The sequence below is a fragment of the Notothenia coriiceps genome, unplaced genomic scaffold (assembly GCF_000735185.1).
Source record: "Notothenia coriiceps isolate Sejong01 unplaced genomic scaffold, NC01 NC01_scaffold00000339, whole genome shotgun sequence".
In the NCBI taxonomy this organism is placed as follows: domain Eukaryota; kingdom Metazoa; phylum Chordata; class Actinopteri; order Perciformes; family Nototheniidae; genus Notothenia; species Notothenia coriiceps.
Window position 1 is genome coordinate 23,378,693 of NW_011333040.1, and position 25,951 is coordinate 23,404,643.

Consider the following 25,951-nt stretch of genomic DNA (forward strand, 5'->3'; position numbering starts at 1 on the left):
CAAGTTTATTAGTCCATTCTTAAGCTCTTATTTTATTAAATTTTGTATCTGTCTTGATTGCTTTTTCTAAATAGTATAATTATGCTTCAAAGACGCAGATTTTATATCTGATGTTTTGTCACGTTGTGTTTTTTCTTTAAATGAGATGGAAACAGTGTGAGAAAATTCCACTGATTAAAAATATTTGCTTTCTGCTATTTCATCTGAGAGATGTATTTTTTCACGACATTTGTGCTTTATAGTGCGTGAATTGGTATTTGAGTTTATATTAATGTGAGCTACTTAAGGCAGACTCTTTATATATTGCATACCGTAACTGATGGATTTGTTATAACTGACTCTCTTTTGACCTAAACCCAAACTCTTCAATGACTTCTGTAAATGAACGTGCAAATGTTTTTAATTTGCTGTTTTTTCTTTGTAATGTGCGACTGCTTTCAATTTGTACTTGATTTGAATTGTTGAATCCCACTTTCTTAATGAGGGTGTATTTGTGGTTTTGTTGTTTACTGTTATTAACTGAACATTTAGACAGAATGTTGTTAGTAGAAGTAGTAAAGTAGGTTTAAGAATTAGATCATGTGTTTCTTTGCGTGGATAATAGTTTTAACCTATAAGAAATATTAGACCTTTATTTAATAGTTGAATGCTGATTGTTTTATGTGCAGACCAGGTTGTGCTGTTTGTTGTTATTCATTCAAAATGTGGACCAAAGCTGATTTAAGAAGCTGTTAACGTGTTCGGTCTGACATGGATTAGTTGTTCCTGGAGTTCCTTATTTTACTGCATTTGTAATATTGTCCAGTTTAAATAAAGCTACTTATGTTTTGATCCGTCTTGTTTTATTTGGACAAATGTAGGTTTTCCTCTACAATCAGATGTGTTTTTAATTACCACTTACTTAATAATTGGTAACACAAACACAAGTTTTGAAGTTGATTACTCAAAAGATTAAGTTGTTCCGACTAGTTTTACCACATGATTTAAAAGGGTCTTTAAGTTGTATGTACTTAATTACCCTCATTCGGGATACAAGTTTTTAAGTTGATTACTCCAAAAATTAAGTTGTTCCAACTTATTTTACCCTATGATTTAAAAGGAATTTTAAGTTGTATGTACTTAATTACCATCATTGTGAACACACGTTTTTAAGTTGACAACCATTTATAAAGGAAGTTGCTCCAAATATATTGTATTCAATATTTTTTTTCTTAGCTTTTTCATGTTTTTGCCTTTTAAAGAAAGAAATTAATTGATTCCACAACAAAAGTATTAGGCAATTCACTTTTTATTTTGAACAGCAGTTGTTTATTTCAACACATGATGTTTCAATCAGGAGAGAATTCATTTTATTTGAACATTTATTGACACATGCCATATGATAAGGTGTATGAACACCTGAAATCAAAGCTGACTGCAGGAGAGAGGAGAACCATTTTATAGTTTGGCTGCAGCACGTTGATTGGCTGCTGGAGAATGAGGTGAAATGTAATAGGTTAAAGAGAACGCCTGTGATGAGCTGATTACATGCAGCTGCGGAGTGAATGTATATAAATTCAGTCTTCCTGAAAGAACTTGGGCTGAGCTTGATTTAAATCTTGAAAAAAAAAGATAAATAACACAAATTTAAATTGCCCCACAAATAATAAATAAACACATTAGCCATATTACCATGGGAAATGGGGACACAGCAAATACATGCTGTCATCACAACGAACTTAGAGGCCTTTATATTCAAAACCAGTGCCAAATATGTAAAATCTGTAAAGTTTTTGTAAAACTACAGAAACAAACTCTCAATGGCACCAATCTGCAGATCACACACATCAATTAAAAAAAATATGTAACAAAGATGTTTACACTGCCGACAGTCATTATTTCAAACAGTATGAACACATTTAACGTAGAATGCTTGCTCATTCATTTGTTTCCCTCGACCACGATGGTTGCCATCGTATGGTCAGATCCTGGGGTGGACCGGTCACTGATGAAGGGGATATTCATGTCCTTTTGAAGCACATTAAATAATAGGTTAGCGCATAAGAGATAATGAATTAGGTAATTGCATACTTTTTAAACTGTCACTCTTAGCGAATTCAGAGCCATTATTACCAGCTGCTAAAGCAACGCTGCTATTGTTTTCATCTATTGAGTCTGCATGTGTGTGTCATCATGGCAATGTGGTCCTGAAGACACACAGAGGTGCTTTTGAGTACTTTGCCTAGTGTAAACTTTAAATGCATGTGGACAGATTTTGTCAATCACAACCGTGCAAGTTTTACTGTATCTTCTCTTTTTTTTTGCAGGTTCCATGCAATATTTGAACTGGTTCAGTGCAGAGCAGAAGCCACTTTTCAAATTGTACACAATCCTTTTCCCATGCCATTGCTGTCAACACCTATCCATGCTGAACATTGCTAAGAAATTATTGATTGGGGTGTGGCCAAAAGTGCAATATGCTTCAAAATGTAACTGACAGAGAGCAGTGCTTTTGTCCTGTGTTTTTACACTGTGCCCATGGATTTTATTTTATTTCAAGATTTTNGTTCAGCCGGATAATCTCCACATGTCTACCCTACTTTCATATTTTTCGAATAATAAATCTAATCGATATATTATAAAAGGGTTTTAGGACGCGTCACTGCACTACTTCTTCTCATATTCCCTGTCACTCTCCTTTAGCTCCTCCGGTGACTTTCTTTATTTGAAGATTGTTTTTTGCCCGGCGCTTGGCCGGTTACCGCTGGTATTAAAAACATTTTGGCCAATGGTTAGGTGGCGCGATAGTCTGTAGTGAAGGAGCGCGCTCCCGCTCACGGGAGCCTGCTCGCGCTGCGCACCGCAGCAAACAGCTGTTTGCTTTTCACCCAACAACCGACTCACGAAACGCTATGGTGTAGCGTTAATAAACGAAGAAGGTTGTTTTGAATTTTGACTTGAGCCGTCCCTTATAGATAGGCCTACTATCTTTTTACGTTAGTGAACCGGATAATTTGGCTCGGCTCTCTTAAAGCGCCGGCTGTTTCAGCTCCCAAACGGCTCTTCATGTTATCAGTTTACCACGGAGCCTCAGTTTCGCCGCTGCAAGGCTCTGGCGCTCGCAGCTCACGCGCTCCACTAAAACCCCCTCGCTCAGCGTGTCCAAATCGCGCACGTTCCGTGTTGTCCTGTAGCAGGCACCTTCGATGTCGGGGAAACGATCTTCAATACTCCGAAAATAATCCCACCAGACTCGTTTGCCCCTCCAACAGCGGGATGTCTTTGTCCTTTTTCCTTTTCGTTATTTCAAGCGATATCTTCTCTCGAATTATTAATATTTTTTGGACGCCCTCGGCTCGCGTTCAGGGCGTCCCGAGCTGAATAAGGGCGTCAAATGACGGCAAGACGGCCCCCTGGCGGAAACGCTGCTTCACGCGCATGGTTGCCATGGTTGCCCTTCTGCCCTTCAAGCGTTTGCTCCCGCTGCTGTAATTCAATGCAATCCCTCCCCGTCGAGGCAAGCACTGTAATTCTCTCTGGTTAGTCCATCAGCAGATGACAAACACCCACCTCTCCGCCTCTTCCAAGGAACAAGGGGACCGTGCGGCAGAGTTTCAGTAGATGTCCGTTAAAGTTTAAATCTTCCGGACAAAATTAGAAAAGTGCCGGTCAAAGGTCTTCTTTGTTATTTATTGAGCTTTAAAACAAATGAACAACGACTCTATATAATAAAACACGGAGGACGGAGATCTATTTTCTCCCCCTCTTCTGACTTGATCAGAGCACGCTCCCCTCTCCTGCAGGGGGGCGTGGGTCAGCTGCAGCTCACAGAATCAGCCCCCTGCAAAAACAGGGCTGGAGAACAGCAAATAGAGCGAAATGAGGCATGGCTAAAATGCAGGATCTGTTTGGTATTTTGAAAACAGAAACGTATAAATATACCTTTATATAGGTATGGCCCTACAATATATCATTTAAATATAGAATGATAGGTGTCCTTTAACAAAGAAAAAGGGAAACTCAATCTGCTGCTACACTTTATTGTATTTATCTAAAATTAAGCACTTTTAAGATGCACACATTTTCAAAAGCTATTTTATTTATTTCCTCTATTTATTTTTGAATGCAGCCCGAAAGGAACATTACACATATCCATGTTCCTTTCGGGCTGCATTCAAAAATAAATAGAGGAAATAAATAAAATAGCTTTTGAAAATGTGTGCATCTTAAAAGTGCTTAATTNGTGCGACTAAAGATGAACAAAGCGGCAGGTAAAAAGAGTTCAAGGAACTGCATCATGTTGATGTTGGTTTATTTTTCGTTTATTTTGTTTGTACTGTTAAACATGTTCCAGTAAAGAAAACAACGGAAATCCTTTTGTCTGAGTTTTTTTTTTTTCTCTCCCGCCAGGGCTGCCGAATAATCGATTTTGATCATGGTCAGTTTCTGGCAACCCTATTACATACCTCTTCTTCCAGAAACTCCTTGCTGAGCCCGAAGTCTGTCAACACCACATGGCCTTCATTGTCGAGAAGAATATTTTCCAATTTGATGTCTCGGTACACAATCCCAAGCTAAACAAAAAACAGTCAAATAATGAATCATCTTCATTTCTACATTGAGTCACAAAAGAACCTAGTAAACCTTTTTAAAAACAATGAAGACAGAATGAGCCATTATCAACTGGTTATTGTCAGTAATTGCAGCATTTCACAACTATGTTAAGCAATTCAAAATGAGGATATGAGTCACTGACACACTTTTGCTTAGATTGCTTTATTTGAAGCTATGCAAAGGAACAACTCATAAAAGTCAAAAATCTACTATGTCAGTGTTTTGCGATGTCAAGGTTTTTATTTCTTTAAATGCACTGTCTAGCATCAAGGTCATAACTTAGAAAGTTAGAGACAGCTGTTAATATTTAAAAACAGTGAATATGTTCATAAAGTTGTCAAAGTCAACTTTAAAGTAAACTACATTCCTTTTATCCAGAACCAAATGACAGATAGTTCTAGAAAATCTGGTAAATAGTCAGGGAGTTGGTGGCTACCGAGTCATTGATAAAAGACCACCAACAATGAGACTTGAATGATAATGTGAATATCTGCTAAATGTGTGTGATTAGGCAACAGTTTGTGAATTTTTAGGGCTTCACCAAATATAAAAAAGATACGTTGGTGTCTCTGTAAGTGTGCTTTCTCTGTCTTCGGCATCTTTGTATCCAAAGAACTATCCAAAAACTACTCCGATCTATAAATATAGCTTAAAATCACAGAGCTGGAGGGATAAACACCCACCTTGTGCAGGTGCTCCAGAGCCAGGATTATTTCCCCAATATAAATCCGCACAGCTTCTTCAGGAAAGTGGTCCCGCTGGTATAAATGAGTGAACATCTCCCCGCCGCTCACATAGTCTGTACCCAAACACAGTCAAATACACAGAGAGCTTCAATAGACAATTTACGAAAATTACCCAAACACAAATTATGCCAACAAACAGACAAACAGAAAACAGAAACAAGAAGAAAACATCTATTCAGCGCTTCAAGACTGACGATCAGGAGTTCTTCATGTTTGGCTGCAGTGTGTGTCATCACTCACTCACCCAGGATTAGGTGTAGTTTGCTTTGCGTCTGAAAGGCATAGTGGAGCGTGACCAGGAAGGGAGACTGGCGGATGTGCTCCAGCACCTGCCTCTCAGTGCGAGTATGCTCTGTGGTCTTTGCCTTTTGAACAATCGCTGCTTTCTTTAACACCTAGAGTAGAGACCAAAATCAAGTTGACATGCCAAATAAGCATGAGCTGTGCAAATATTCTAAATACATTTTGTGTAAAAGCAAAATGAGTCAAAGATTTACAATATAATAAATTGTTTTCCCGCCTTGAATAGTATTTTAAAGTTGTGTCTCAGAAAGAACTGTTTTGTCATCTTATTTAGGTGAATATTTTTAGACAAATTGTCTTACCTTCATTGCATATAGCTGGCCCACATCGTGGCCGGTGTTCTTCCTGACCAAAAACACTTTTCCATAAGCTAGACAAAGACAAGCAAATACACCATTAAGGCATTATATAATAACTGCAATAGATTCATAAAGCATTCCTGCACATTAACTTTATTAAGGTGTTGCTGTGTTGATTAAAACAGCCTTTTACTTTTCTCATTGGGATTCATTATGAATCAGATTTAATAACGGAGACATCAACAGCACATGGTATACCTTCAAACACACTGATAAATCTTATGCTGTGATGATGATTTGCAATCTTCATATCAGGATATGAATGTTAAGAACAGTTTCACCAGAGCATCAAGTCATCAGGGATGCTTTCTCATACAAGCTACAAAAAAAATCATTAAAAACACTACCCTTAAGATAATTAATGACGGAAGGAAAATACCTCCCGTCTGCTTTATATATTCCTCCTACATCTAATCAAGTTTTAACTCAGGTACAATAACAACTGCTTCTATATTTAATGCTTCATGTAGACACTTACCTCCAGTGCCCAAAACTTTAAGCAGCTCAAAGTTCTCCATGCCGACCTTCTCAGTGTGACCTGTGAGGTTAGCTAATGGCAGAATTGTGTAATTGTTGTTTTTAATAAAAAACAAGCAGACACATTTAAAAAAGGCATTTGCATCTCTAAAAATATGCAAAAAGACCCATAATCTTTTAAGACATAGCATGTTTAAATTGTGAGGGACTGAATTTAACACAAAGTAATCCCTGATTTTGACATTCAGAAGTGGACAAAAAAATACCATGTAGTGGCAAAAATATCACAATATAAGAAGAAAAAGACACACATATAATTTGAATAATGATTCAATGTGTTGAGTTACTTTTTTGCAATGACCATATTATAAAATGTTTTCTTTCTTGGCAGATTTACATCTATCTAGGATACAAATGTTTATATGCAAACTATAAAGCAACAATTGGCCCTTTTTATATTTCGCCTCTCCTCAGGTCTGACACACTGATGCTCTGAAAACATGACCAAGTGGGTAAGATCTTTCCAAATAAATTAAAAACGTCTTCTGTTATACAACACCATAAAGAATTAAGTCATTAATGTATTTAAAATTGAGAATATGTTTTTTGTATTGACCGAATCAGATAGTGTAAGTTGTTTCTAACTATGCTTGCTTCTCTAAGTATCATGCAATCCAATAAAACATTACCATAAGATCCATTATCAGAAGATACTAAGTGTATTCATTTCTAACTCTGCAGAGTTTAATCGACAAAAATACAACAATATAAAACATGTATATATGTTACACGTGTGTTGAATACATGGAATGATGGAATAAACTACGGTGTTTTGGGGTTTCTATAGGTAGGGTTACATATAGTAGCGTATAACGTGTTGATTACAAACAGTTGCCTTGACTTACCATTGGTGATTTGATGCTTGACGGTGCAGGCCTTTTCATTTGTTTTTGTATCGGAGTCATCACTACTATCAGATGCGTCCCCAGACATAACTTAAATCAGGGTATGCTATAGCCTATACAGACTGTTAAAGGTAAACTTGATAGCTAAATATTGATTGGTGTATACAGGATTTTTACTTTATCGTTCAGCAATTAAAAACATCTATTGTAGCTGCATTACGAAGAAAACGGGGATTACCGAAATGACCGGACAGCTGTGTTTTCTAGAAAATACTGCTGTCCAAATGTTAATCCCCAAGCGTTCGACATCCTAATGTTTTGAATTATTTATCTCGTGATTGGATGAAATGAATTACAAAACACAGACGCGTAGCTTTAAAAAAGCATCCTACTGGCTGCTGTTCGCTTTATTTCACCATTAACTATGAGAAATATAATCACAGCGGCAATTGAGTATGTTAGTTACAATGAAGTTTAAGTCGCTAGCGTTAGCATTAGCTGCTTCACATAAGTCATTATTGATAAATTAGCTCACGTTATTTAGTAATAACGTTAACGCCAGTTTTACATAAACGTCTGTTCAAAATCACCTGTTGTTCGGTGCGTAAACACCTACGTCGCTAGATAGTTAGCATAATTGCTACAACAACAAGATATGTTACCTGGCTAACTAGGATGGTCGTAGTAATTTGGCAGACTAGCAGCTAGCTAACGAATTGCTGCTCTTGCCCGTCAAAGTGTGGACGTTAGCTTACGCTAATGTTTAGTTAGCAATGTCAGCTGGCTTCTTCAGATATCATCTATCAGGGCCAGTTAAGGTAAATCCGTGTCGTCTTGGACACCGTTAAAGCCAAGTTAATAATTCGCATATACAAATATTAACACCTCACTTTATATTTTTCATCAGAGGGTAGCTAACTGCTAAAACCAGGATGCTTTCGACACAACCTGGGCGACGGTCAGTCACGTGAGCCGCCTGTGTGGGCGGAGCAACGTTCGAGTCCTCAGGAGAACCAGTTAGATCAGATCCTGTCTCAACGATACATTTGACCTGAGGGACAGGTCCTTCAACTCTGAAAGATTTGCCATATATCTCTCAACAGGAAGCATATCCATTTACACTGATATTTGTAAATACAATAATTTCTAATTGTACTTTTTATTTATGTATTGTAATGTTTTAAAATCACACAGAATTAGACCTTAGAATGTAGGTCTCCTACTGCATTGAGTCATTGTTGGTCTTATAGTACAACAAGCCATATTTAAATTACATGAAGTAACTGTATATTTCACTGTACATCTGATGTACCATAAGTAAGTTTCACCTGCAATGACAGTTTCATAAACACCATCCACCACATAGTAACTTGGTCGTTGTGTGTAGTTTATCACAATGGGACTTTAATGTAGACATGGCCCACACCTTTTTTTCTGCTGTGTCGTTGGCTTGTGTCATTTGAAGCAGACAAACAAGATTTATCATAAAGTGAGATAATTGTGACCCCTGTTACTCAACCAATAGCTGATAGTTTAGAAAGGTAAATCCACCCTTTGAGACCAGTCAAAAGCATCTTTAACATGAATCAACACACTTCTTACTGCCTGCGCTAAGGTAAACTTGGTCACCAAATCACAACACCGTGAGGACTGTTATGCTAGATCAACACATCACAATCTTTCTACAGTATTCTTGCAGACTGCAACTGGCACAAGAGCTTTGCCTCCAACATTTTAATTTTTGACTAACAGTATAACAGTACAAAAACAATAACATGGCTGCCTTAATTACTGTATCAACCTCAATCTTAAAATCACTCATCAGTTTCCCTACACTCTTAATGGCATCATGAAATGCCATTCCAGTCCCAGTTATGTTTCAACATCCTCAAGCTCTTAAATCATGGAAACACAAAGCACATTTCTGATATTATTATTTCTGATTCTGATTAGCTGTACACACAATACATTCAACCGAAGACCGCAAGGCGGAAAAACTAACCTGGAATATTTCAGATAGGTACAAAAATAATACCAAACATGTGAGTGGCCAATAGATTCAACTTTCTACCTGCGGCAGGAGATCAACCAGGAAGGAGCTGAACAAACCTGAGCGCTCAGCTTTAAAGCACCATGTTTAGTCAAACTTAAAAAAACAAGAGTTAACAATGACTTATGTTGACAATTTCTTTGTTATCTTCATTTGTTTTGTTTTTTTATATTGTTTATTTCCTTAAACCCTGATTCAATAGGAATATAGCATTATCTGCTTATGGGTGCATTTCCCCTTTAAACACGGTGTGTGCTGCTGCACTAAATTGTGCCGTTTTATTTTATGTAATAGAGCATCTGTACACATGAATCCAGATTTTTTTCAGTTAATGTTTCCTGGAGTCCACAAGTCTTCCAGATGACATACAAGATGCTTTCTTTAATACATTGAAAAAGTGAAACTGATTTTAAAAAAAAAACATACCATACACACAGTCTCAGGGAGACTAATGACAATATAATTTTGAATTTGAAGGCAAGAAAGGAGGATGTCATATTTTGAATGGATTTGCACGTTGTCTTGGATTCTCTTGGTTATCATCAACGAATGGCTATCAGTCCGACATCAATGAGTTTCTGAATCTTCTGAGCAATCACTGGATTCTTTAAGTGTCTGAGGAATGAAAAAAGAGACATTAACTTATCTGTGCTGAGAAACAGGATGTGACTTGAAAACATTTCCTGGACTTACTCGCTAAGCGCCTGAGGGTCCTTCTGCATTTGCTCAAGGATCATGCGCATGGCGGGGTCACTCATAATCTGCTGCACCTCGGGGTCAGACATGGCCCTCTTCTTCACGTCCTCGGGACTGTCAGTCCTTATAGACGTCTGACTGAACATACAGCGCTGTATTCCCTCTGTGGCCTCCTGAATGAGGAGTAATGGAAGAAAAACAATTGATCATTAGCAAGCATATATGAATAAGTCTCCATCGTCAGAGTAGTTGTTTTATAGATTTAGGTGTTGAGCATTTGCTTAGATTTGATGGTCCCCAAATCAATTCCTAAAGATAACAATGAATTACCATGTTCCTGTTTTTGAGAAAGATGACAGAATATTGAATCTATTATTCTGAGTCACACTACACCTGAAAATGGAATTCAGGTAATGACTTATCATTCAAAAACAAGACTAAGTACTTAAATATGTATATTGTTGGGTAACTTGTGTGTCTTAACACGTGGCTTGTGTGGTCATTTAATCTTTTAATGCTTTGTCAAGCACTTTGTGACTATGTCTGGGAAAAGCACTTTATAAATAAATGTTACTTACATTCATGTAAATTATTATTATTTTCCCAGGATTACGGAGTTAGCAACCTGTGAAATACCTTTGAATTAGATTCGAGATCCAGAGCCTTCTGGTAGACCTCCATAGCTTTAGTGAAGTCTTTCATGGCCTCCAAGGCAGCACCTTTACGCGTGTAGCCTTTGACTGTGGAAAGATGTAGTTGAATTAGGTGTAAAATCAAAAAGGAATTTTTATAAACTGTTAAGAGTCAAACAAATACAAATAAAATAACACTTTTATTAAAGTAAAATGTTAAGTGTTTCTACTTACTGAAACTGGGCTCAAGTTTGATGCACTCTTCGCAATCCTGATTAACAAAAATAATATCATAAGGTCATTTCTTTGCTACAATCTCTTTTAACTGACTAATGAAGAAGCAGGGTGAGGATATGGTGTACCTTCAGGGCAAGTTGAAACTCCAACAGCTTTGTGTAGCAGGCAGCTCGGTTACTGAACAGTTTGGCGTCCTTGGGGTTTCTCCTGATGGCCTCGGAGTACTGTTTCATGGCTAAGGGGTAGTCTCCTGTGGAAAAGTATGAGTTCATCTTTAAAGAAGTTCTTAAAAGAAGAATTAAATGATTATCCAACGAGCATTACAACAATTACATACCTTTTTGGAAGGACTCATTGCCCCTGCTCTTCGATTCCAGGGCTAAATCGGGGTTGATATAGGCTACTTTTGCCTCCTCCTTTAATATCTTCTCCGCCTGCAGATCCAATAACAATATCAAGGTATAAGTCAAATGCCCAGTTATGTTTTTATTCCCGCTAGACTTTTCCTTTTTCCCCCCCCAATCAGACTGAAACTTTACCAATACTGTCTAATGTTCTGAGTCACAATAACTTTTATTTCGGTTAGAAATCAGCTTTCACTGCACCTGTTGGCACTTCTTCAAGACATCCGGAGTACGGTGCTCCGTCAAACTCTTGTTGAAATACTGAACTGCTTCTTTGTATTGTTCCTGCTTGAAGTACGAGTTACCAATCCTAGCCAAGGCCCTATACAAAGAGAAGGAGGAGACGGAACAAGATAAACATGTCATTACATCAGAGAGCTGGAGCGCTTGCTTTCTTACCCGAAGACTCAAAAGCAAACCACAGAGAATGAGGGAACTTTTCATTCGAGTAGTGGACAGTTCAGAAATAAATCATTCTTATGAAACTACTAGCTAAAACAACGGTCCTAATTCCACCTTAGAGCTTGTGACCACAATTAAAAGGTTAAGTAGCAGTAACATCACTATGTCCTCTTTGGCCAGTATGAAGTGTGGAATAATAGAGCAACACTGACACATCATGGTTTCCTATACAACACACATTTTCTCATCAAATGCTGCCCAAATCCCAACCTGGGGCCTCATTTAGAAACGGTGCGTAAGCTCAAAAGATGGCGAACGCCAGTTTCCACACAATGTTTGCTATTTATAAAAAACAAACTTGACGGGAAAATGTGCGGTCCTCCACACAAACTCTGACCCATGCGTACGGCACAAAAATGGGAGACGAGAAACTGTGACACCGTTGGCAGAATGGAGAGAAACATGTGGAAATAATACCATAAATAAAATGTTACCTCTCATTTATAATTTATGAAGAATACATTTCCACAAATTGATTAAAGCCAATTTTAAAATGATTTAACAAACGCCTGTTTGAGACTCCTCAGTGCACAAAAACATAACTTGGAGAAATAAATAAATAAAGAAATGTATTCTCATAAATGATGCGGTAAGATGAAGGACAGAATTACTTTTAAAAAGGACACCTATCATGCTATATTTAACTGATATATTGTATTGTTTCTGTTTTAAAATTACCAAACAGATCATGCATTTTAGCCATGCCTCATTTCGCTCTATTTGCTGTTCTCCAGCCCTGTTTTTGCAGGGGGCTGATTCTGTGAGCTGCAGCTGACNAACAATATTTTATTTATACAAGATTGTTTTTAATACTTATACTATATCTTCCCTTTCTCCTCCGTACAGAAGGGAAGGACATACTCTTTCTGTGGCACCATTGAGTACATGGCACCTGAAATCATCAGGGGGAAATCTGGGCATGGCAAGGTAAATCAAACATGTTGTTCGTGTTTTTTTGGTCACGTTGAAGATTGAAGAGTAGTAGTAACTGGTAAGTAATTATTCTATTGAGATCCACATGAGTTGAACATTAATCAGTAAAGAGATTGCAGTTAGAGGGCCCTATTATGCTCATTTTCAGGTTTCATAATATTATTTTGTGCCTCTCCTGGGACACGTTTAGATTCTCTCTTTTCACCCTCTGTCTAAAACCAGAGCCCAGCCCAGTCTGCTCTGATTGGTCAGCTGGCCGGCTTTTGTGATTGGTCATCCACTGAGGCTAAGGGGCGGGACATCTCTATCACGTAAAATGTATGGGAATGCTAGCCAATAGAAGCGCAAGTGTTACGTAGTGTCACCATGTTATGTAAGTAAACAAAGGAGTCCAATGGAGGCATTTCAGGCAGGTTGTAGGAGACGTCTGGAGGGAACTTTGGGATATTAGCCTTTGCAGACCCCTTTAAAAATAAATAGCCGAATGCTGAGTCGTGAAAACGTTGGTGCATTTGCAGGGCTATGATACATTTTCAAACACTCAAAGATAAGATTCACTTTTGTGGTTGAAGGCAGTCAGTATCATAACAGACAACCCAGGTTCTGCTCAATAAATACACAATGGTTCTCTTATCTGCCCCTATTTCACCCTATTTCCATTATTTTATACATTTTAAACTGTTTTCTCCTTCAGTCAGTGGATTGGTGGAGCCTTGGAATCCTGATGTTTGAGCTTCTGACGGGGGCTTCACCTTTTACCTTGGAGGGAGAGAGGAACTCTCAAAGTGAGGTGTCAAAGTGAGTGCTCCATCTCCATAAAAAATGTTTTTAGATAATCAACCTTCCTAACACATACAGGTGGTTATCATTAAAACGGCGGAAATATCAAAGCTAATCTAGAATTTGTTGTCTCTAAATGGTAATTATTTGATTTCCCTGTCCCTCCCCACCACCATTCTACTGTCAGACGGATTTTGCGCTGTGACCCACCATTCCCCTCTATGATCGGCTCCATCGCTCAGGACCTGCTGAGGAAGTTGTTGGTGAAAGATCCCCACAGGAGGTTGGGCTCAGGACCCCGGGGGTCTGAAGACATCAAAGCACATTCCTTCTTCAAGGTCCCATCCACCAGACTGTTTCTCGTATATCTCCCTTCCCCTGTCACCTCCTTTCATTCATTCACAACCCTCCTCATCTGCTCTGTCTTTCCTAACAGGGACTGAACTGGGCGGACCTAGCAGAGAAGAAGTTACCAAGTCCATTCAAGCCGGAGCTGAAGAGTGAACTGGACACGGGGAACTTTGCTGAGGAGTTCACTGGGATGGATCCGGTCTACTCTCCTGCGAGCACGCCGCCAAGCACCGACCGCCTGTTCCAGGTCAGTGCTTGCTGTTCTTGTTGAATATTAAATCATATTGTGTGATGAGATGTCTTATGCATTTTCTATATATATTTAAATTGTTTAGGATTTTATATAGTCTGCCCTTTCTCTCTCGCTTCGCAATTCTATTCACCAGCTTTTTTTGGAAAATTGAAAATTGGTTGAAACGTAAAACATTGATTTTTTTCAAATATCGCTTACGTTTTTTTTGCACGCGTTGCTGATATTGAATTAGTTGTACCATTGAAATAAAATGCGACAAAGTGGAATGGAAACAGATTTAGCAACTAAATGATGACGTACGTGAAGCAAGTCACTATAACAGTTGGGGTCGAACCTTTTTTTTTTAAAGTACATTTTGTTTACTTTGTCTACTAAGCGACAATATATATATATATATATATATATATACAGGAAGCGTCATTACAAAGTTTCTACAAAGCTGTGTAATACATCATGAGGGTGACTGGCATATGTCAGCAACTAATAATAATTTGATGAGAATTATTAAAGCATTAGACAACAATCAACAAACACTGCGATGCACCAAAGTCCAAACCACAAGTGAAGCAACTAGAACTGCATATGTAAAATTGGTTGAGTTAAAACGTTTCTCTCTTTCTCTCTCAAAGTTGACTTCTTGGTCATACACCTAACATTGCTTCTCTGTCCTTTTTAGGGTTACTCTTTTATTGCTCCCTCCATCCTGTTCAACAAGAATGCGGTGATGGGAGACTTTGTGCAATCCCAGATCGGTGCGGATCGTCCAGCTTCAGCATCTGTCCAACGCAGTGCCATGTTAGAGGTGCCTAACTTAAACCAGTGGTTCTTATCGTATAAATACATTTTGGGTTATGTTTTTAAAGGATTTAGTGTTAGTTGTTTTTCTTTGCACTACTGTAGAAAGTCGGTTTTGTAAAATCTATGCTGATTTAAAAAAAGAATTCAAAAACTAGGCTCGGTAGTATTTGATAATGAGGACAGGAAGGAAGAGAAGCTAGTTTATTTACAAAAGTTTGCCTACATGATTTCACTACATGTTTTGTCATGTTTTCTTAACGGTTAGGCAATATGAAAGAAATGTCACAAGTATTAGGTGCTTTTACAGTCTCTGTTTAGGACTGGATAAACTAGGGTCAGATTTTGAGTGGATCATCTTTGTACTACTTTATTTTAATAACCCAAAATGCATCACAGTTTGGTAGAGAAAAGAAAATCTGTAATGTTATTATAAATGCAAATTATGAGTCATATTATTTATATAGCAAACCTTTTCCAATTTGACTTTTCAGGTCTCGTTAACACTGCTATGCACACATGAAGGAAACAAACAGCACTTATAGTTCACTGTGACTCATTACATCCCTTCTTTGTTCAGGAGTCCCATTTCTTTCAGCACTATGAGCTGTGTCTCCATGGCCCCCCCCTGGGTGAGGGTAGCTTCTCTGTGTGCAGGAAATGCCGACACAAGCAAACCGGACACGAGTATGCGGTCAAGATCGTCAGCCGCAGGTGAGTGGAGATGTGATGCTGCTACACCGTCTTAGTTACAGCTTCAAGTTTTTGTGTGTAACTATCTCTTACAGTAATGATGTACAGTCTGACGGTTTAGGTCTGAGCATGTCCTTTTTAACACGTGCAAACTGTGTTAGGATGGAAGCAAACACCCAGAGGGAGGTGGCTGCTTTGCGGCAATGTGAGAGTCACCCAAACATCGTCAAGCTGCAAGAAGTCTACACTGATCAGGTACAGTGGAGGAAACCAATGACATGATATAACGTGAAATATTTAATATACGGCATTTGATTTGGAAAACATAACTATTAATGACTGATATTTCAATTGCGATATGATTAATAAAATAACAGGTAACGGTAACTTTTAAAACATTTTCACATTGTTATTGAAATATATATTAAAAGCCTATTATGCTTTTGTTTCTCTATCGTGTAGGTTTTAGTGCTTGGAAATGGTCTGCAAAGGCTAAATTCCTAAAGTTCCCTCACCCTCCCCCCTGCCCTCCATTGGATATCTTTGTTTACTTCAGTTACATAGTGACATCACTATGTAACCCTTGCGCTTCTATTGGTGCTAGTGCTTCGACACATTGTTCTACTAATTGGCAGGACATCACTAAGCAGTTGACCAATCACAACAGAGCCGGTCAGCTAACCAATCAGAGCAGGCTCAGGGCTCTGGTTTCAGACAGAGGGTGAAAAGAGGTGCTGCAGCACAGGCAGTATGAGAAAAATAAAGAGCTTTTTGAACATTAAAGCATGGACACATGTCACAGTGAAGGAACAAATACAGATACAGTATGAAGCTGAAAATGAGCGTAATATGTAAAAAGGATCATTGTGTTTTTTTAAAAGTCCGTTTGTAGCCTTGGAGATCTCTGCAGCACCAAAGTATTTAATTTAAAACAAATATTGCACATTTCATTTTTAACTTTGCATCCCTATTGCATGAACTTTAAATTATGGAAAGCGTATGAACTCTTCCTTTGTTTTCTCTCTCAGTACCACACATATTTAGTGATGGAGCTTCTGCGAGGTGGGGAGCTGCTGGAGAGGATCAAGAGGAAGAAACTGTTCGGAGAGGCCGAGGCCAGTCAGCTGCTACAGAGCCTGTTCTCAGCTGTCAGCTTCATGCACGAGGCCGGAGTCGTGCACAGAGACCTCAAACCGGAGGTGGGCTGGACTTTGATGATTTGATTCATTCCTAAATTATTCAGTCTGAAGTCATTGCATCCATAATTAAAAATACATTTCAGTGATTAAAAATGTAAATGTTTCCAGGGAAGTTACATATTAGAAAGGAAGCCATGGCACGTGGGATTATTGGCCAGGGATATTTGGCGAGAGAGAATTAGTCGACACAGAGTGAAGTTTAATTGTCTCTATTTTTTCCACTGTGAGCTGCATGTGTTCTGTGTGCCCTGAGGATATCTCGATGTAAGCATGTTGTTATTTTTGGCAGCATCATTTGAACATTTAATCGAGGCAAACACAGTGGACAGCAGTGCATAATATCTCTACTGCGGTGAAGCACTTTTCAAAATGAAGGCTGCAGATTTATCACACACGCATGCGGCCGTCTTCAGATGGCTGTGGGATTTAATTAACTAAAGGGGAAAGGCTTTCATATAGTATAAAGCAGCTGTGAATGACAGATAGTGGTAGGAATCACCCATTAACTTCTAGCTCCGCGCAGAGTGTTTTACGGAGATGCCTGTCGTAAACGCATAAACTTTTAGTTTTGATGCCAATCTAAATGCGTTTACAGGCTGGAGGGTGTTTAATTAAAACTGTTTATCTACATTATTCCATAATTGCTTCACATTTCTTCTTAAGTGTTGACTTTGTTGACAGAATCACATAATGATGAGTCTCTGTCAGATGGGTGATGTTTAAAGAGCTGTTGTCTTACAGCATCTAAACTCATTTTCACCAATTAATTTAGCATTGCCTCGTTTGAATGAAACCCCCATCTGTTTGCCCTCTACTCACACCTTTGCACCATATGTATTGCACTGGGCTTGAAAATACCAAACAGAACACTAAGTAAGGCAAACAGTACGTTCAGGAACATACCAATATTCAGTATATAGTGGTAGTACTAGGATTTACTCAAAATATTGATCAGTTTTTGCTTTTTCAGAGTGTTAAAAAGTAAAGAAAAAGGGGATGATCATAGACTTCTAATTTGTTTCCCTTGCAGAACGTGCTGTTTGCAGATGAGGGGGAGGAATCTGTGCTGAAAGTAATAGATTTTGGATTTGCCCGCCTGTGCCCTGCAGGCAGTGCCCCCCTGCAGACCCCCTGCTTCACGCTGCAGTACGCTGCTCCTGAACTTTTTGAGAGTGCAGGATACGACAAAGCCTGTGACCTCTGGAGTCTCGGGGTCATCCTGGTAATTTAAACCAAAAAAATTGCTGATTCTGTCCCATCAGTAAGGTTAACTGAAGTACTAATGACTCGCTGTGTGTGTTTTCTGCAGTACACCATGCTGTCAGGCCAGGTGCCATTTCAGAGTGAGCAGCGGGGGATGACCTCGTCATATGCTGCAGACATCATGCAAAAAATTAAGGAGGGTGATTTCTCATTGGAAGGGGAGGCCTGGAAGGGCGTGTCGGAGGATGCCAAAGAGCTTGTTAAAGGTATGTGATATAGTGAGTAGGTGACACATTTATTAGGGCCACATAACATAACTTGAACAGAATGTGCTTTGTTGTAGCCTGCCCGTTGGGTGAGATGGAGGTTTTTTAGGGCTCATCAGCTGTCAACATTCTTTTTTCCATATCGGATTGTTTTGTCTAATTCACTTATACAGGGAAATAAAATACATTCTTGAAAATGTAGGGCTACAATACAATGTTATAGTTATTAAAAGGGCCCTATTGGACTCCTTTGTTTACCTGTGTAACATAGGAAATCCCTACGTAACACTTTTATTGGCTAGCATTCCAGCACATTGTATATGATAGGCTAAAGGGCGAGACATCTCTAAGTGATCGGCCAATCACAAGAGAGCTGCCAAGATAACCAATCAGAGCAGAGTGGGCTCTGGTTTCAGACAGAGGGTGAAAAGAGGTGCTGCACCACAGGCAGTATGAGAAAAAGAAAGAGCTTTTTGAACATTAAAGCATGGAGACATGTCACAGTAGAGACACAAAATACAAATATGAACCTGAAAATGACCAAAAACTCTACTGCTGTTAACTAAAACAAAAAATGTATTTCTTTTTTCTCCAACGAAAGAAATAGTGATTTCTCTACCCTGGTCAGAATTTCCCTATCATGTATATCAGTCAACAATATGTCTAAACTTTATATATTCATTATTGTTATACAATAGATAATATATATTGTTGTATTGCTTTAAAGGAGTCGATACATCAGTGTATTAAACCATCCTCTATCCTTAAAGGCCTGCTGACAGTGGACCCGGAGATGCGTCTCAAACTCTCTGATCTGAAGGAGAACAGCTGGCTGCAGGGCGGAGCCTCCATGTCCACCACTCCTCTGTGCACTCCAGATGTGCTGGAGTCTAGTGGACCTACTGTCCGCACCTATGTAAACGCCACCTACAAGGTAAAAGCATTGTGTTGACAATTTAGTAAAGTTCCTAAAAATAAAAGATCGCCTGAACTTCATCTTACTTTTCTTTGTTTGTTTCGCTCCCTCACCAGGCTTTCAACCGTGGCAAGAGAGAGGGCTTCTTTCTGAAAAGTGTTGACAATGCTCCCCTTGCAAAACGCAGAAAGCTGAAGATGACAAGTACAGGCGTTGAGACCCGGTGGAGTTCATCCTCTTCTTCCTCCTCATCTTCCACCTCCTCTGCCTCTGCAACAGCATCGAAAGCACAGCCAAAGCTAACTGTGAGCCCAAAGGAAACTGTGAGCCCGAAGCAAACTGTGAGCCCAAAGCAGAGCTAGCCTCACTGGCAGAGGAGAGATCACAGGGAAAGGGAAGAGGTATGTGCTTATACTGGCAACACAACATCCTCCAGTGTCCAAAAAACATTCTGACAAACCAAAAGACTGGTTTGAGTTCGTGTGAAGTTTTCAATACAACATTGAATTCCATGTTTTAACAGCAACTTCATTCACCATGCCATTTTCTCCCTGAAACAAACTGTATTTTCTCTGGAGTGGATGGAAGAGAAAGGAATTTTGGCATCTTTAAGATTGCACAGTCATGTATGGCCTTGAGAAAACTATTCGTATTCACTTACTATAATGGGGTGATATTACACACTAAAAGTTAAATATGAGAAATGTACCTGTTTCACTGTGGGTCAGAAACAGTGCCTGGCTATATAGGGATAAAGGGAAAAGGAGCCATAAATGAGCAGAAGCCATATATATATATATATATACATATATATATACAGCAACACATGGAAAATATATATTGAGCTGTTGTGAGTACACACAAATGTGCATAAAAGCAAATTAAAAGTCCTTCCAGGAATTCACAGGCTTTATCCTCTGATTGTATTTAGTTATTTTGAATGTTGCCACACATATGATTGGCAGAAATCTGCAAAATGTGGCCCCAAGTGCTGTGCCACATATAGGCCCTGTGCTCTGTAAATATCAAAATGGTTTCCTCTTGCGCTATTTGCAAATAATTTAAATGTTAAAAAAGAAAGGCTAATTGCTGGAAGGACTGAGCGCAGAGGGAAAAGGATATGATTTGTATAAACTATCCAACACTTTGTTGTATAAATCGTCTCTATTGGATGCAGTCAGTCTCCACAGATCTCATTGAACAAATCGTGGGCCACATCTCTTGATCGATGGTTCTAATAAAGTATTTGCAAGCAATTTGTAGAGCTTGAACAGGTCGCAGTAAGTGTTCAACAGTAGTCATGGAATAGTTTTTCCTCATTACTTGCTGTAAATTACTCGCATTTTTGTGCCGCTCTGAACATTTCTAGCATGCTAATCTGTTGTGATGATGATAAACTGTAAGATCTTTATTTTGGTAGCTCTGGCTTACTATGGAAATGTCACTCACAATGTTTTCTATGATAACAATTGCAGCTTAAGTGTTTGCACGTAAATTGGAGCAAAATCCCTTGTTCTTCGCCTTGGGCTTTTGAATTTTTAAAAGGTGTTACAGTTTTCCCTATGAGACCATCACAAATACAATTTGATTTGATACAGGGAAAGTTGAGGCCCCTGAATCACGCTCAGCTTAAGGGTCTTTTTACACATGTGGTTTTAAAACATTGTATGGCTTTGAAAACCGAATAATGTTACATAATGAGAATTAATTATGAATTTAATATGGTTCTGACGAGACCATCATACAACTTTTGTACATACTCTTTCTTGATTTAGAGCAAAACAAATGTATGTAATGATTTAAAATTTGAATTATTTTAATGGTATATTAGTTATCTGATGTAATGTTGTTGGCTTTTGTTTTTTACATGTTGCACAGTCAGTTGATCAATTAAAACACATTTCAGCTTTAAAGGTGCTTCTGCTAATATTTATTACATGTAATTGATTTATTGCCGTGGTAATGGGATTGATAATTAAATTGGATATTGTTGTTTACCAGCTGTGTGTGTGAGTTTGTGTGTGTGTCGATTTCATTCACAAGTTGCCAATTAGTGCAAATGAACATACATTGGTACATACAGTATGTGTGAATGAATGGCATGAATGGTGCTGGGATGTTAGTTGTACCTATGTTTCTGTACCAGATATGCATTATTACAATTGACTGTATTATTTTCATGTTGCTTGCCGCCTTTGTCTGTTTAAAGGTAACTGGTTGTTTGTATTTGACATTTTTACTTAAGACACTGCTTTATTTGGTGTTTATATTCTATTGTAGTAAATGATATTTTTCTTTATTTCTCTTCCTTTTTTTGAGCTTTATCATTTTAATGAGATGCACTGTCACTGATGTTGTAACTGGGAATTGTACTTTTGCGCCAATATTTTTGGTTGGTGCAAAAATAAACATAACTTTTAAATAAATGGTGTGACTTGTCTTTTTACTGATGTTATTGGTCTAATGTTTGTGATTAATAAAGGACAGATGTTTGATACCTAGTGCACAGAGTTTGATAATCATTCAAAAAGCGAACATATTTCATAACAGAGAGAGGGAAAGTCTGGACTATAAGCACCACTTTTGGCATATTGCACGAAGGACAGGTAAGAAAAGGGGTTGTGTGGATTTTGTAGTGGCAGTATGTCAGTTATAGCCACAAGCAGTAAGTGGAGTAATTTCAACCTCTTTAACAGTGTTTCATTTCAGTCAAACTACCCCACCTATCTGCTGTTATTTCAGTTCTTACAGTGGAGCTTCTTAACAGATAATTACCGCAATAAATTATTACTTCGCCCACAAAACAGTCGTTTGTGTATTAGTATCTCAACCTAGGCTGCCTTAGGTGTCAATAAGGAATTAAAATACCGAAAAATATATCCAGTCCAATACATTTACTCAAGTACTGTAGGCCTACTAAGTACAATTTTAATGTAGCCTACTTGTAGCCTACTTGAGCTTTTCCATTTTATGCTCATTTGTAATTCTACTCCACTAAAATTCAGAGGTAAATATTTAACTTTTACTACACTACATTAACGTAGTAGGCTACCTTAAGTTACTAATACCTACTTAGCTGATATCTAATAATTCGAAAGTACTTTTCAAAATGTAGTAGCCTACTTGTAGAAACACGTTTTTCTAAAAGAAAAAGTTCATTGAATCACTTCAAAATATATGGGTTTTTATTCATACTTATTGCAAACAACACTATATTAAGATTTATATTTCGACTAAACATTTAACTTTGTAAGATGATGCGTTTTATTTAAAGAAAACTTAGTTGCCGCGGCATTAAAACATGAACAGTTCGGAGTCACGTGGCGTTTTTTCTGGGTTCACGTGCCATGGTTCTTAAATTCCGTTCAGAAGAAGACGTCATATGGTGAGCGCTCGATACGAATCCAGTCAGTGTTCCTAAACTCATCTCAGTCACAAACACACACAAACATACGCAGAGCACCTGTTGTTTGCAGAGAGAGACCTTTTTAACTAGTTTCCAAAACCTGATAAATATATCAACCTTGGTGAGCTCAACTGTTGCTACAATGCCTCGGTAAGTAGCCTACTTGAGTCTTGTTTTTTCATTGTTTTTTACATTTTTTTTACATTTTGCAAGTCAACTTGTTTGTTTAATTTGCTTAAACTTGTGTTTTGTAATGTTTTGGACTTGTATTGATACATACCATATGCTAGCAGTAGCCTACTATATGCAGTTGACATCAGTACTTTCAGATTTCTTGTGGGGGGGGGGGGGGTTGAGTCACCTTATTTTCCACTCAACCAATGTTTCGTGATATAGTTTATCTCCCTTTATATTTATTTATCATGACTGTTGTATTAATAGTGCACTAACATCCATATGTGCCTTTTCAGACGAACAAGGAGGACAGCTCCATCCAGACCTAAACAAAAGGTGTATGGCCCCCCCCCCACCAACACGTCAGGAGGAAAGTGCCCAAGAAAATGACTTGATCGAGATTCTCGAGTCATTCGGATGCTTTGAGAGCTACGTGGAGCTGAGACATAGGTGAGATGCATATTTATATATTTCTTCATTAAGATGTCATTAATACAGCTTTGAGAGGTAGGCTTATGATTTTAAGGGTACCCGGGGGGGACTTACAAAGTCTGAAAATGCTCTTTGTGTCTTGTTTGCAGAGAGAATGTGGTCCAGAGACTGGAGTCACTGTTCAAAGAGTGGCTCATAGAGATGTGTTGGCAAATGGTAAGACATCTATCTTTATAAAATATTGTTGTTCCAAAAGTAAGCCCTCAAATTATTTTTGAAATGTGTTATTGCTTTGGTAACATCGTTTTTATTTCTTATTATTATTGTAGAATTTCCCAGACATTGTCCCGCAGAAGGTTTAGTTTATTTTATATTTTTTTCGAGCGTGTAAAACTAAAGAAAATACAAATGAAACAAGTGATACAGACATGATACAGTACTATACAAATGAATGTAATACCAAAACGAAACATTTAATTAATAATTGAATAATCTGTAGTATCATTATCTGATATCAATAAAAGATAAAAAATAAAGGTTGGAGGGAAGCTCGTCCCTTTCGGCTCCCATCACCTGGGGGTCGCCTCGAAAGGCGCCGACATCGACGTCCTCTGTGTGGGACCGGGTTTCCTCCAGAGGAAGGACTTCTTCTCCTCTTTCGTTAGAAAACTGAAGAGGCAGAGAGAGGTCAAAGACATACGGGTACGTCTATAAGACATTCATTAAGACAAGTTACTTTTTTTACCCTGTTGCAAGTTACTGACTGTTGTTGTCTTCAGGTCATTGAAGAGGCATTCGTCCCTGTCGTTAAACTGACCTTTGAAGGAATTGAGGTAATTTGACCTAAGAAGAAATGTTGTCTCTGCAGTCTTCAGTATTCTTCAATCAAAGGTTTGTCAGCATGTATATTCATCTTTGTTCGTGTGCTCCTGTTACATCCTAGATAGACTTAGTCTTTGCCAGGGTGGCCAGGTACAGAGTCCCACAGGAAATGGACCTGCTCCGAGAGGATTGGCTACAGGGGACGGACCTCCACTCTGTGAGGAGTCTGAACGGTAAGCATCACGTTAGAGACCTGCGGGGACATCCTGCAGCATTAGTACCTGACAGCTGAACCCGTCAGGAACGTTTTTGTGATGTATTTTGGTCTGCCTTTTTTACAGTAACTTTTTTGATATTAATATTTCTCTTGTTTGTTTTTTGTAGGCTACAGAGTAACAGAGGAGATCCTCAGGCTCGTGCCGAATGTTCAGAACTTCAGACTCGCTCTGAGGACCATAAAGCTCTGGGCCAAACGTGAGTTGAGATCTCTTCTTGTTTGACTAAATGAATCAGAAAATACTAAAACAGCCATGAACCTAATTTACTCAATCTGCAGTGGGTTAGAGCAGATTAGATCATGCCAGTGTTATCATGAGGTAACATTGTGAAGTGGAGGTCTTAATCTGTTCTCTCATCCTTTCTCTTCAGAAAGAAACATATACTCAAGCTCGTCTGGGTTTCCTGGGCGGTGTTTCCTGGGCCATTCTGGTAGCCAGAATCTGCCAGGAGTACCCAAACGCCTCAGCCTCCACCCTCGTCACAAAGTTTTTCAAGGAGTACAACGTGTGTTGAGTTTTCCCATTTCTTCAGTAAATGCCATCTTTCCAATAAAAAATCCACTAAACCATATTTTGTATAAATCTTGTTTTGTGACAGGAAGTGGCCAAACCCCATCATGTTGAGGGAGTTGAAGGATTGTCATTTCAACCTTCCTGTGTGGGATGCAAGGGTAAGGCCACGGCAGAATTTAAACTATAAATATGTCAGTTAACTAACAATTAGCCCAAAAGCAACTGAAAGCTGATGTTGTGTTCTTCTGCATTTTCCAGGTTAATCTGGCAGACCGCTCCCACTCTATGCCGATCATCACGCCGGCATACCCAATGCAGAACACTGCTTTCAACGTGACTCCCTCCACCCTGGCCATCATGAAGGAGGAGATCCAGCGCGGTATGTCTCCACTCAGACATCCATCAGATGCTCACAGAGCACAGTCTAAGAACTGTCCTGTGATTTACAATCAGTTGATCAGAAATAAGCATTTCAACTTCAATCACTGCACTGTACTTTGATTAGGTTAGCACGATTTAGCAATGTTTAACTCACATCTTTAAGAATATTACAGGAAATCATACACACAGAGGAGATTCATTTTTAACAAGCTTTCCCTTCCTCTCTCACAGGCCACACTATCACCCGCTGGTCCCAACTCTTTGAGAAGCCCAATTTCCTCAGGAAGTACAAGTATGTAATAATCTGCCCAAATATGAACATGTGTATCAGCATTCAAAACATATACTTTCTTAAATATTGACATCTCCAGCAAGTTTATTAGTCATTCTTAGCTCTTATATTTTATACATTTTTGTATCTGTCTTGATGCTTTTTCTAATAGTATAATTATGCTTTCAAAGAAGGCAGATCTTTATATCTGATGTTTTGTCACGTTGTGTTTTTTCTTAATGAAGATGGAACAGTGTGAAAATTCACACTGCATAAAATACTGCTCTGCTTATTTTCATCTGAATGATGTATTTGTTTTCACACATTGTGCTTTATAGTGCGTGAACTGGTATTTGAGTTTATATTAATGTGAGCTACTTAAGGCAGACTCTTTATATATTGCATACCGTAACTGATGGAT

General features: G+C 38.5%; 3 protein-coding genes and 1 pseudogene across 3 annotated transcripts in view; 2 read left to right on the forward strand and 2 right to left on the reverse strand.

Moving 5' to 3' along the window:
• The window catches only part of LOC104952537 (stress-induced-phosphoprotein 1-like), a 12,100-nt gene extending 3,726 nt beyond the window's left edge, over positions 1 to 8,374 (reverse strand). Inside the window, exons 1-6 of the mRNA XM_010779376.1 lie at positions 7,384 to 8,374; positions 6,480 to 6,551; positions 5,945 to 6,012; positions 5,584 to 5,734; positions 5,277 to 5,392; positions 4,446 to 4,553 (exon numbers count right to left, since the gene is read on the reverse strand). Of these exons, the coding sequence (XP_010777678.1) occupies positions 4,446 to 4,553; positions 5,277 to 5,392; positions 5,584 to 5,734; positions 5,945 to 6,012; positions 6,480 to 6,551; positions 7,384 to 7,471 (603 nt within the window). The 5' untranslated portion in view covers positions 7,472 to 8,374. The remainder of the gene's footprint in view (positions 1 to 4,445; positions 4,554 to 5,276; positions 5,393 to 5,583; positions 5,735 to 5,944; positions 6,013 to 6,479; positions 6,552 to 7,383) is intronic.
• A 568-nt stretch (positions 8,375 to 8,942) lies between these two features.
• On the reverse strand, positions 8,943 to 11,783 carry LOC104949171 (stress-induced-phosphoprotein 1-like). The gene is made up of 7 exons (XM_010775478.1): positions 11,604 to 11,783; positions 11,336 to 11,432; positions 11,124 to 11,248; positions 10,996 to 11,032; positions 10,766 to 10,869; positions 10,127 to 10,302; positions 8,943 to 10,048 (listed from the first exon to the last, which is right to left on the reverse strand). The coding sequence occupies exons 1-7, from the start codon at positions 11,766 to 11,768 to the stop codon at positions 9,976 to 9,978; spliced, it is 777 nt and encodes a 258-aa protein (XP_010773780.1). The 5' UTR covers positions 11,769 to 11,783; the 3' UTR covers positions 8,943 to 9,975.
• A 921-nt stretch (positions 11,784 to 12,704) lies between these two features.
• LOC104952547 (ribosomal protein S6 kinase alpha-4-like) lies at positions 12,705 to 21,679 on the forward strand (the record flags this gene model as incomplete). The annotated part of the gene is made up of 12 exons (XM_010779387.1): positions 12,705 to 12,791; positions 13,492 to 13,595; positions 13,765 to 13,915; positions 14,014 to 14,175; positions 14,858 to 14,983; positions 15,557 to 15,690; positions 15,831 to 15,924; positions 16,698 to 16,868; positions 17,899 to 18,090; positions 18,178 to 18,337; positions 19,108 to 19,271; positions 19,370 to 21,679. Coding segments are annotated over 12 exons (1,791 nt in total), but the record flags the coding sequence as incomplete, so codon positions are not given.
• Positions 21,680 to 23,173: 1,494 nt separating this feature from the next.
• LOC104952557 (poly(A) polymerase type 3-like) lies at positions 23,174 to 25,749 on the forward strand (annotated as a pseudogene).
• The last annotated feature ends 202 nt before the right edge of the window (positions 25,750 to 25,951 follow it).

What these genes read in the sequence shown, in the direction of transcription:
- LOC104949171 (XM_010775478.1), bottom strand. Translation starts at nt 11,768, where the DNA reads ATGACATGTTTATCTTGTTCCGTCTCCTCCTTCTCTTTGTATAGGGCC. An exon ending in CAATGAGTCCTTCCAAAAAG is followed by an intron (nt 11,249 to 11,335) that starts GTATGTAATTGT and finishes ACTTTTCCACAG; the next exon opens with GAGACTACCCCTTAGCCATG. An exon ending in ATCTCGAATCTAATTCAAAG is followed by an intron (nt 10,303 to 10,765) that starts GTATTTCACAGG and finishes CTCCTCATTCAG; the next exon opens with GAGGCCACAGAGGGAATACA.